We start from the raw sequence: 12,484 nt of genomic DNA on the forward strand, positions 1-12,484 counted from the left end.
ATACTGCATAATAAGCAGCTATAGGGAATTGAAAAAACCACTGTCACAGCGTAAATGAGAGCAGTTTCAGAACTCATGATAGTGAATTAGCTGACAAAGTTGCCCTTACATTTGTTCCTATCATTCTAAGCATAAATTGTGTTTTCTGCTCTCTTCCCCAGGTTAACACAGTTCCATTCTAGTCCCAGAGTGGCATGCAAGAACTGTAAGGTTTCTTTCATTCTCCCCCTTTAGTTTCCTTAATTGTTTCTTCAGAAAAAAAAGGATATGAAAATTGTGCTTGTCACAGATGCTGAGGTTGTCTTGAATCTGTTTTCTCTGGTCTTGCACACAAACAACTGCTACTTAGTCATTGATGGACAGCTCTGACTATAGAAAAGCCTAAGAAAAATGTGTGTATGCAGATGTATGCACAGTTAGCTTCATACATTGTACCAAATTGATGTATTCTCCTACACTCACTCTCACAGTCAGAAATGAGCTGTTCATTTGGATATAAAGAAAAATCACTTTATGCATTCACCTGGCCTCATTAAGGGATGAAGCTAGTTACCAGATAAGTCTGTACCTAAAAAGAACAGCATGAGCCCTCAAGTGGGCCTATAACTGTCCTCCTCTAGAGTGACAGAGTAACTAAACAAAGCAATTTTTTAGAAGGACTTAATATCTTTTATTATCCAAACCTGCATAGCTGTGCATTCTGTCATCTGGTCCTGGTTATGTTAGAGGAGAGAATCTTCCCTCAGACCCTAAACCTTGCTGATCTGCTTCACCTAAGCCAAGATGGAAAAAAGACAAAAGGTACATTTACAACTATTTGTTTGTATATGTCTGAAATAAATCCTCATTACTGCTTTTCTAAGATATACATATACGCACACTTTTATTACCAAGAATCTAGGCCATACAGCAGAATTGTACACCTAAGACACCTCACCGTCACCCTTGAAACCATTTGTTCAGAAATGAGCACAACTGGAGATCTATGGTATTAAAGCTTCTGTACAAAGTTTCTGTGCAATTTGCAGGGCTGCAGCTTGTTGGTACACTCTTGAGGCATGTAAGAGACAGCTTCTGAAGTTCATATTAAATAAAGAACTACTGTAAACATAACATGTGAACTTACCTCCGGCAGAGCCCACCCTATAGAAAACATGTAGAGAATGTGATCTCTTGCAAAGATAGATCCTTAAACATTGGTATTTTAAAATAAGTGTTTCATAAGGATAATGGCCATGCTGCAACTTTAAAGCATTAGGTTTTAAAGACAAGGAAAATATGTGTATAGTTTATATTGGCCACTTATGCAATTATTCTTACAGAATTGCCAGTGGTAGACAGACAATCCAATTGAAAAGAAGCTCAGCAATACAGAAGTGCCATATTTTACAACAGCAAATTTTCTCATTACAACTACAAAAGGACAGCAGAGCAAAAAAATACCACCCTATTTTCCCTTCATTTTGACAGGCAGACATGGTCATATGTTACTCAAAGAACGGAAAGATGAAAGCAGCTCAGGACAGTTCTACCTTGCAGCAAGCTAGGCTCAGGATGCTGAAGGCACACGCATCACCATTACAGGTAGTCCATACAGCACAATTTCCCTACTGTCCTCTGGTTGGCTCCCTTTGTAGTGTTTCACACACGTCTCACTAAACTACAAACAAGAAAAGAACACTGAAATTTCAGCATTATAGCTTTCTCCAAGAAACTGTGTATGTCACTTTGGAAACTTTCTGTGCATTTAAGAAATGATCCTCCGATATTTGCTATTGACAAACGAAAAATGTTATACAGATTATTTGCTATTTGTCTCCCTGCTCCCAGACTAGAGATAGGTGAGCTAACAGTAGTAGGAGTAAAAGCAGTGAATGCATCTTCTCAAATAAGTCATGTCTGAAAGACAAAACTTCTAGTGGAAGTACAGAAAGAAAATGGCTATGCATTGCTTTTAAACATTATTTCAAGTCACCCCTGGATCTTACATTTTCTTATAGAATAAGATAAGGTTACTACTTCATCACTGAGTACTTCTTCTCTGGGTGGAGAACTGGCTGGAGGGCCGTGCCCAGAGGGTAGTGGTTAATGGAGTTAAGTCCAGCTGGCGTCCTGTAACGAGTGGTGTCCCCCAAGGGTCAGTTTTGGGGCCCATCTTGTTTAATATCTTTATTGATGACCTAGACGAGGGAATTGAGTGTACCCTCAGTAAGTTTGCAGATGACACAAAGCTGGGAGGATGTGTCAAACTGCCTGAGGGTAGGGAGGCCCTTCAGAGGGATTTGGATAGGCTGAACAGCTGGGCTGAGCAAAATGGGATGAGGTTCAATAAGACCAAGTGCCGGGTCCTGCACTTTGGCCACAATAACCCCATGCAATGCTATAGGCTTGGGGCAGAATGGCTTGAAGAATGTAGAGAGGAAAAGGACCTGGGGGTGTTGGTTGATGCTCGGCTCAACATGAGCCGGCAGTGTGCACAGGTGGCTAAGAAGGCCAACAGCATCCTGGCCTGTATTAGAAATAGTGTAGCCAGCAGGAGCAGGGAGGTGATCATCCCCCTGTACTCAGCTCTGGTGCGGCCGCACCTCGAGTACTGTGTTCAGTTTTGGGCCCCTCGCTACAAGAAGGACATTGAGGCCCTGGAGCGTGTTCAGAGAAGGGCAACAAAACTGGTGAGGGGCCTGGAGCACAAGTCTTATGAGGAGCGGCTGAGGGAGCTGGGATTGTTTAGTCTGGAGAAGAGGAGGCTCAGAGGAGACCTTATAGCACTCTACCACTTCCTGAAGGGGGGTTGTGGTGAGGAGGGGGTAGGCCTCTTCTCCCTGATAAGTAATGACAGGACGAGAGGGAATGGCCACAAGTTGCGCCAGGGAAGATTTAGATTAGACCTCAGGAAGCATTTCTTTTCTGAAAGAGTGGTCAGGCACTGGAATGGCCTGCCTAGGGAGGTGGTTGAGGCACCATCCCTAGCGCTGTTCAAGAAGCGTTTAGATGAGGTGCTTAAGGACTTAATTTAGTAGTTGGGTAGAGATAGTGATAGGAGGATGGTTGGACTAGATGATCTTATAGGTCCTTTCCAACCTTATGAACTTATGAACTTATGAACTTACTTCAAACAGGCCTCACAATGGGATTCTCTATAGGATTAACTCAAATATTTTACACCTAGACTATGTTGTGCACATGGATATGCTAGAACAGTACCAACTATTTGGAAGACTAGATATAAGAAACAAACTAGATCAGTATATTGACTCCAGGGACAAATCTACCATTGCTTCTTGTGTTGAGCATTTTGAGTGGATCCACGCTAGCAAACGTTGCCCATATCCACCAAAGGAGCTCCAGGAGCCCTGTTGTCAACTTATGACAGAATCCAGTTATTATGCAGAAAATCAAAATTGATTTTGTTGTGTTCACATAAATGCATTTCAGAAACAAAAAGGTACTAGAATCTCCTTTATTATTTTAAAAACAGTTTTATTCTGTATATTTAGAAATGTGTAATTTTAATAACTGCAGAGAAAAAAAATCAGCCACACCTGAATAGCTAATAACTCATTAACAGAATGCAGTGGTATATTATCTAAACAGTAGTAGTGCCGATGTGCCGTAATAAATCGTCTATTAGTAAAAAAATACATTTCAGGGCACATATTACAGCATCCTTATGACAAATTACAGTAGGGATACTTTTCAAGATTTTAATCAAAGTAGAGAATTCCGACTTATATTCTTGAAATGCAGCACTTAAAAAGGTAACAACTTTGTGCATTTTTTTAAAAAATGTCCTTGTTTGTATATTGTAGAAATGCTGCTTTATTGCTGCAGATGTCAAAGTTCAAGGCTCAAAAGGTATGAGAATACAAAGATATCCTTAAGAAACTTTGTTTGTTTTTTTATATATTTATATATATAAAAAGGTAAAGCTTATAAAAGTTAATTTACAAACCAAGAACAAAAGTGGTATGCACGCATTATATACAAGCGGTCTATAACATCTATAAATTTTCAAATGCATAGCAGAAAACATACCATCATTTTCCTCTGGTTCTCTTCTGGCTGATGAACACAAACAGTACTCATTCTCTAAACCAAATTCACAATTTTTTTTTTGTTCCTCTCTCTCCAGTCTCTCATGATATATTATCTAGGTAAGCACAAAAGCCATACAAACTTAATACAGAGAACTATGAGAGCTAAGACTATTAAAAACATGAGGGTAAGGCATCCCTGCTGGTTAATAGGTTTGTAATAACGTGGTTAATTTACAAATCCACAGAGGCAACTGAACCATAGTCATCCCACATGCTTTTCCCCCTCCCCCCTGTTCTCATGACAATGTTTCCACATAAAGTAAGTAGATGTGTTTGTATTACCCTCTCAGCAGAGGAAAGCAACTAAACTGTGCTACCCAAGGTTGATTGCCATTTCATTGGACACATACACTGAAAGTCATTTAAAAAACGGAGACCAAAATGTCATCTTGTGAATTAGAAAATACACAGTATTAAAAATGTAGGCCAAATTCTGTGGTTTTGCCCGTGGAGCATGAACCAAATTCAGTCCCTCTGAATATAATCCCATTGGTACTTTCAATTTTTAAACAATGAAATACTAGCAGTGTCCTTTAAAACAACAACAAAAAATTAACACAAAGAAACAACCAACAAACCAAAGCATACAGAACCTGCAAGAACCCTACCTTGTTCCCACAGTACACTCCCTGCTTGTGGCATGTATTGTGACCATGGTTCAAAGAGTGTACTTGCTAAACCATTGTTAGTTAAAGCAAGATGCTTAAACACTAAGATCCATTATCACTTATAGGACAGTTAATACTTGATAGAGTGGTTCAGTTTATGTGTAAGGTCCATCTCAGTTTCACATTATTTACTCGAGTCAGCTAACTTAGTATTTAGAAGTGGTCAATTAGGACTGAGACACAGTTTGCTCCAACAAGATAGTTTGGATCTCCAGGAAGAGACTTGTTCTGCCAGGTTTTGGGGTCACCTGTGGGAGGAAAACACAATGCTGGTGTTTAGTATATGCTGTCAAACAGTGTACAACTTGACACAACCAAGCTTTTGGATAGGAACTTTTAGGTTCTGAATCAACATATCTTTTTTTTTTTTTCTACAGCAGAACTTATCAACTCATGGTCAAAGGTCCCATATAATGTTGTGTTACAAGCAAGTGTTATTAGCTGCCATTTCTGCAGACAAAGGTTAAATTCCATCTACATACTCAATTGTCTTCCACTGGGCAACTTGTTTTTCCTTTAATCTAAAGCCGTTTCTAAAAGCCATTGCTATAGAAAAAGCATCATCACCCCACTATGGTAAAAGAGAAAAAAAAACGTGCTAACATTTTCCTACACCTTCCAGACAAATGACATTAAATGGCTCAAAGCAGCTCATCCTATAGAAACGTGCAACGTGTTAAGAGAACCCAGTCACACAGGCTGCATCTATCACAGACTTCTGCACTGAATGAGTGATGTCATTCCACGTAATTTTCTTCAACTCATGAGAACAAAATGAAGTACACAATGCACTGAGTGATGGCAACATCTGATGTAGGGACAAAGAAATACAAGTGGCACGTGTATAGTTAGAGAATACAAACAAGTTTACTGCTGCCAGCCAAAACTATTTATTTTAGTTAAGAAGCTCAATGCTGGAAGATTTTTCATTTTATAGGTGCAGGAAGTTCCACTTAGTCTCAAAACTCACAAGATTGATTATGTTAGTGGAAAGGTAAAGCAGGACTGTAGGAGGACCAGGCCCTACTCTTGCCCACAAGACACAATAGCAGGCTTTCTCCAGCCTTTCTTCTGAAATATACAGTAAGGATTAGAACTGTAGCCAGTGCAACCTCTAGCTGTTGAAAATGTTTGTCCCATAATTACATACGTCTACTTTGAAACAATGATTCTTCGCTATTTTGTGCTACTATATTAAAATAGGTGTGGCCATAAAAACTTTCTTCTTGTTTCTTTCTTTTTCTAATACCAGAATCATTAAAGTGTTTGAAGGTGTTTACCAGTAAAATAACAACAGAAGAGGCCTAAGCGTAGCAGAAAGGATGTTAATAAGTGCAAATGAATGTCATTTTTAGGACAGAACATGGATACATTCAGAAAAGATGAGGTAGAGCAGACGACTGAAGAGAGGAAAGCCCCAGAAATCTATTAATTGTTATTACAGAGCCATCTGAAAAATCAGAGTCCCATAAGCAACTATTTTAAAAAGAGAGAAAACAATAATTTATTTAAGACACAGTATGGTCTACTTACATATCATAAGACAGAATTGCCTAATTTTAAAGTTTGTCTCAAAAGAGCAATGTTATGATATACATCCCATTTCAGATTAACAGAATGTGGTGTCATATTTACAATACAGAAAGTGTTAGTGCTCAATATACACGCTCTTGCTCCCACACTCATGCGCGCACGCACACACCACTTTGGAAAGGGACAGAAATGTCTCAAATTCAGTGACTGTTCAGATCTTTTGAATTCTCTCCCTTCACTTCAAGTAAGTTCATGAACAGGTGCTATTAGTTACAAAAGTATTGTGTCATTTTTGTATGTAGTTTTACCTTTCAGGACCTTATCATTTACACATCTGTGTTTTAACACTGCCATGTACACACATTGTTAAATAGATGCATGCAATCCATGCATATTATAGCTTATAAAAACAACTAAAAATTATTGCCTTTAATACCTCTAAGTTACTGAATCACCATCAAGGAGATTGATGCTTTACACTTTCAAAGCATCAGTGCTTTGGTGTTGACGGTGATAGATACATTAGTGACAGAAGATATGCATACATGGTGGCTTTGATGCTGCATACAGAAGTACATTGCTCAGTCATTGCTTAGATCATACGTACACATTAATGGCTTACACCTTCCACCGTGGTTTTTGAAGGTAGCTGAATAAAACCTTAAGACTTATTCCCCCAAAATGTGCAAACTTGGTTTTAATTTTTATTTTTATGTCTCTGTAACCTCACAGCCATTTCATGAAATTGCTTGAAATTTGCCCAGAATTCTAACATAGGCTTCTCATTGACACATGTCAGCCAATACATTTTCCCCCTGTTCCCAGAAAGTCACAGTGAGGTAAAATGAGCAGGTAAATAGCATTGCAACCTAGTTGCAACTTTTACTATCGACCAGAAACTTCTGGGTAAAAGGCGGTAGAGGAAAAATAGGCATAAGCAAGCAAGAAAAGTCTTGTGGAAAATCCAGCTACATTAAAATGAACTGTAAATGCTTTTACTGAAACACTACAGTTTTCTTAAATGACCCAGCTGTTAGCATCAACTTGCACACATGGAAACAGTTAACAAGCGTTAAATCGTGATTTAAGAACATGCAGATTGTTAAGATTTGCCAGAGTCCTATGTGGTTAATTAAGCAACAGACAAACACCAGTTATGTTACAAAGGCCAATCAGAGGTACATAATCATTTCCTCTCAATTTTAGTGCGATTATCATTTCAAGTGTATTCAGCTGTAGCAGTCCCCAAGAAAAGACAGAATAGAAAAATACGATTATATTTAAGAGACTAAATATATTACTCTGTTTTTCTGCTGTCAATCATGGCTTTAGCTCTGAATTTGCACCATGAATAAATGTAAGAAAGACATTTGTAATGAAAGTGAAATGAGAGAGTTCGACACAAATACAATGATCAAGTTCTTTATATTACACATCATCTTTAGCCAAATTAACTTAAATTATACGATAGCACCCAAAAGCCCCAAAAGGACAGAGGGAGGACAGCATACCCGACGAGGAGTCAGAGGATTTTAGAGCAAAAGACCAACCATCAGGGGTCATAGACGCACAGTGTGGCAGGCGCAGCTCCACTGGCTTCAGGAATTTTAGTCCATGAGGCCCACACATTACCAAGGGGCTAAGAAGTGTTTCACCTACAGTTCAGAGAAAAAAAAAAACTGTTAATCATGGTTCTCAAAATAGGTTTGGATTACTACGCAATTACACTGCAAAGATACTCAACTCAGTTTTAGAGAAACAAACATTTTGAACTGTCAATAAAGAATAGCACGTCACAAAATTGTTCCTCTATCTCTTTCAGAGACAAGAAATGAATTCCCAATGGTACACATTACAATCTCAAAATCTGCAACACAAGAAACAAACCCCCACAACATTAGCAAGCAGCCTTGTTCATACTTCTGCAATGGCTGGTGATGTTCTACCTGCGTGGATTTATGGCACGCTGGACTGAATCAAGCCTCCTGCAGCTCATCAACTCTTACCCTAACAGTTAGAAGGCAGAACGTATAAATGCGTAGGTCTATTTTTAGCTTACAATTCCCATTGTAACATAAGATTATTCAGTTGAGGAATACATTGTTTGACTTGTAATCTGCAGTTACTCAGAAGATACTTTGTAAGTAATGTTTTAATTACATTAAATTTTGGTTTCTTGACTTGAGGAAATAAGGTATCTGGTAGCTCAGCAGTTGCATGAACACTGAAGTAACAGCGTGAAAAAGATTATGAAAAACATTACTAGGAAAAATAAAATCACTCCAGTAAGACACTATTCAACTTGCATTAATAAGGTATAGTCAGGAACATACTGTCATAGGCAATCTGAATTTTTAAAGATTCTTGAAAAAGGAATATTATTTAGAACCATAGTCCAGAAAAAGGAATTTAGAACCATACTTTAGTGAAGCTGATAAAAACCTTTTAAACTATATTCAACTCCACAAATTCTCAAGTCATTATTTAGAACCTCTATCTTGGTTGAAATTTCCAATACTGGCCAGAATATTTTTCCTTTTATTTCTTATTTCTGAGACGTCTACACTGTACCACCAGACAGAAATAAAATGCACTGGAAGTGTATGAATATATTTTCATAGCCCATTTTGCTGTTGTTAGAAAACAGTAATATTATATAACAGCACAAAACACAGTTCCAGCTCTTACCTTTCTCTTTGTCCAAAGGTGGGAGTATACTGTTGTCTCTGCAGACTTTAAAATATATTTCTTGCTCTATTCCCTCTGGAATGGCTCCTTGTGGTATAATAATACTAACTCCAGTCTCTATGGAGCTCAATACACCACCATTGCTGTTGAATACACCTCTTGCTGTGGCTACAACAGTGTGTCCATCTTCCTCCTCCTCATCCTCTAGTGCTGAAGGGCTGAATATGAAACAGAGATGAAGCCTAGCAGTTTTATCATTATCTTCTTCCCTTATTTTGCTAATTCACAGCCTACCTCCAGCTAGAAAACTCTGATCTCATGTCACCTTAATTGTGTCTAACCCTTAATTATGAGGGACACCCAAGATGCAAGTACTTCTTATTCCGCCATTGGGAAAGGACATTTTCACCAGAATAAAACAGAAATCTATAAATATAAACTCTAAACATGTTTACAAAGTAGTCAGGACCCCTTGAAACTTATGTTTTCCTGTGTCCACCTCCAAAATTATACTGAAACAGCTTGTTCTTTGTTACACATTACAAACTGGTGAAAACTAGATGTATGAGACATCCAAAGATTTATTTTCCTTCCCAAAATTTCATTATGATTTTAATACCATAGGAAGTAATAATGCTTATTCCATCCCCACTGAACGCTTCCTTTCAAGCTTTAATGAATGAAGAAACAACAGCTTTAAGATATGCATGGAAAACAAAACCCTTAAAAATAAACATTTCCAGGTTATAAAGACATAATGTTATCAAATGGTTAGTTTGAGTAGATTTAATTTCTGAAGTATTCCACATGACAATAATTTCAAGATTTCTGCAATCCACAACTGTACAGCATCAAAACATTCCTAAGATTAAGAGCAAATAGGATTTATTCTTCTATACAGTTTCTTAGTTTCTGAAAAAGCAAGCAAGATTAAGTACAATTTATTCATTACTAACTTTAAAAAATCATAAAAATAAAAGACTATTCTGAAAGTATTAACGAAAATAACCTCGTAAAAGTCAGCGAAGTTTAAGATTAGAATGCCATCATTTACTGATGACAATTCTTATTGCTTAAGCACACTAGGAAAATGTAAGTTGCTTTTAAGCAGTCCTCATTTGGTCTCATAGAAAAGAAAACCAAATGAAACTGATGATATGACGTTCAATTTTTATGACTACTACTGAAGTATCTTTTATATAAAATAGTATGAACTTATTTTCTCTAAGCACATAGAGAAAATGCAAGTTGTTGTGACAGATATTCTTAGGAATGAAGTTGATCTTTTTGAAACAAATAAGAAGGATAAATCATTATCTACCAGAATATTTATATCATGAGAAATAGAAAATAAAAGCCATGTCATTTTGCAGTGATGCTGCAAAATGACATCATGACATTGGACATATGTTAAGAATGAGTGCTCTTTTGCACACAGTAGAATCGCAGTATCAATCCTCAACTATCTGCTTACTCAACTATCTGCTTAACCATCAACAGAAGACAGAAGCGCAGCAAAAGTAAGCTGTATGGTTTCACAGATTAACTCCTATAGACATACTACTGGAGACAAAAGCCAAGCAGCTTACCTTACAGGAATGGCTTTAGGCACAGCATTTACATTATTTGGTTGATACTTAGGCTTGTCGACCTGTACAGTGAAGGTATCCATTCCACTGTCGAACTCAGGAGGCTGTGATGAGCTGTGTGCTTTCAAAATCGGTTGAGGAGAATTTGGAGATTTTGATGGCAACTCTGGTTTATGTTGAGCTTCATTTGGCAAGAGATTGTGGTTGAATTTAGGACTTTCAAACTTGCGCTCAAACGGCCTTGCAGCACTAGTGTAAGGTTTTGTTGTAAAACGGTTGTAAGAAGGAGTGACTGTTTTCTGAACCTGTTCAGTTCCATTAACAGGACCTTTGTCAGGGAAGCTTTTCTGAGGATAAAATGTGGACTGCACAGTGTCCTCTCTAGAGGATCTGAAAATTGCTGGCTTATTCTGAGGTGGAGGAGGGTCAGACACGGAGTTAACTGCAATACAAATGAAAACACCACAATTGAACAGAAATTAACAGGAATCTGTAGTCATAGTAGGCACATTTAAGTATTTTATATAGTAAAAGAAAAAATGGACTGTATATAGATCAAGCTTTCTTAGATCTTCTGTTCTACTACACTTCATTCTCGCAGATTATCTATTGTTTCACTAAGCAGTGACACACCAGACACAATGGTATAATCTCTCAATACGAAAGTTGTATTGACTATTTTGTACTTTGAAGAATTGAAAGCAGTTATTAAACTTGTGAAGAACTGCAAAATTCAGCTGGACCGGGCACTCTTCTGAAGGATGTGAAAAAAGCAACAAGCATTTTCAGAAAACTAGAACTATTACTCATGGCTAAAGAATTCTCATCCAAAAGCATAAAGAACATCTTCAATACTGAAAGCTTTATTTCACCTTTTCTGAGACCACTCGATTTGGGAATAAAAAGAATTCTGGTGACTAACAATACCTGGAAGTTTCAGACAAGATCCTCAATTCTCAAAAGAAAAAACCTCAGTATAGTAAGAACTACTAATAATTACTGGAAATATCAGGTGAAGAGAAACACAGCTTCCAGCTTAGACATGCTGAAGCATACACAAAAGAACCTGACACATTATACCTGTACCACATGAGACAGGTTAGCCTTCTAATTGCTCACCTTCAGAAAGTGCAGGCTTGTGATGTGCAGGGAGGGACAGGACAGGACTATTAATTGACTGAGGTTGTGTATACTGTACTGAAGGAGCAGGAGGAGGAGTTGTAACTTGAGGGACTGTCTCATAGCGCTTGTCACCAACAGATCTATCCATTGATTCAGCATCAGTCGGCTTCCCCCTGTTGGAATGAAAGGGAAAAAAAGACAGACTGTTTTGTTTCCTCAGGGCTCTGAGCTTCTGGTATATTTTTCTCCTACGATCACCTGATTTCCATCTTTTCCTATAAACATTAAAGCACTTTTTCTTAAATATCTTTCTTCAAGTATAAAAAAACACTCAGTAATAAGCACAAGATATTTCAAGACAACATTGAATCTTAAGAAGATTAGTAACACAAACCATGGCAAACAAAAGGCAGATGACATTTCAGGTGTATTTGTACAATAACCTACAGATCTTCATTTTTCAATTTCATTTAGGGGTATTTTCAATTAAGAAAGTGCTTTACAGTGTAGCACATCTTCAAAATAAGAATACAGATCCTCTTTTCAAGGGGTTGATAGTTTGGTTTTGGAAAACGTAGCCAAAAAGGAAGGTGGGTTTTAGTGTAACTTTTCTAAATACACCCAGTATTTGAACAATGCCATCTTAATTAGAAATGCAATCAGCTTAAGCTTCACTAGCTTTATGTGCATACTATAAATAACGTTCAAAATATTATTTTTAAAATATTTCTTGTTTATACTTGAAATACTCCTCAAAAAAGCTTCTTTCAGAAAATGATTAATTTCA

The 12,484-nt window shown here is 37.5% G+C and overlaps 1 protein-coding gene across 7 annotated transcripts in view; it reads right to left on the reverse strand.

Annotated features, from left to right (window-relative positions):
• Positions 1–3,459: 3,459 nt before the first annotated feature.
• TJP1 (tight junction protein 1) overlaps positions 3,460–12,484 on the reverse strand; it is a 154,986-nt gene continuing 145,961 nt past the window's right edge. For 4 of the 7 annotated variants that reach the window (XM_065733758.1, XM_065733754.1, XM_065733759.1 and 1 more), the window contains 5 exons: positions 11,695–11,870; positions 10,576–11,017; positions 8,987–9,204; positions 7,810–7,953; positions 3,460–5,013 (listed from right to left, as the gene is read on the reverse strand). In XM_065733758.1, coding sequence (XP_065589830.1) covers positions 4,919–5,013; positions 7,810–7,953; positions 8,987–9,204; positions 10,576–11,017; positions 11,695–11,870 — 1,075 coding nt within the window. In that variant the 3' untranslated portion in view covers positions 3,460–4,918. The remainder of the gene's footprint in view (positions 5,014–7,809; positions 7,954–8,986; positions 9,205–10,575; positions 11,018–11,694; positions 11,871–12,484) is intronic. The other 3 variants (XM_065733761.1, XM_065733757.1, XM_065733755.1) reach the window with 2 other exon arrangements.

This window comes from Cyrtonyx montezumae, unplaced genomic scaffold, assembly GCF_038088225.1.
Source record: "Cyrtonyx montezumae isolate F1298 unplaced genomic scaffold, pur_monq_1.0 scaffold_17, whole genome shotgun sequence".
NCBI lineage: Eukaryota > Metazoa > Chordata > Aves > Galliformes > Odontophoridae > Cyrtonyx > Cyrtonyx montezumae.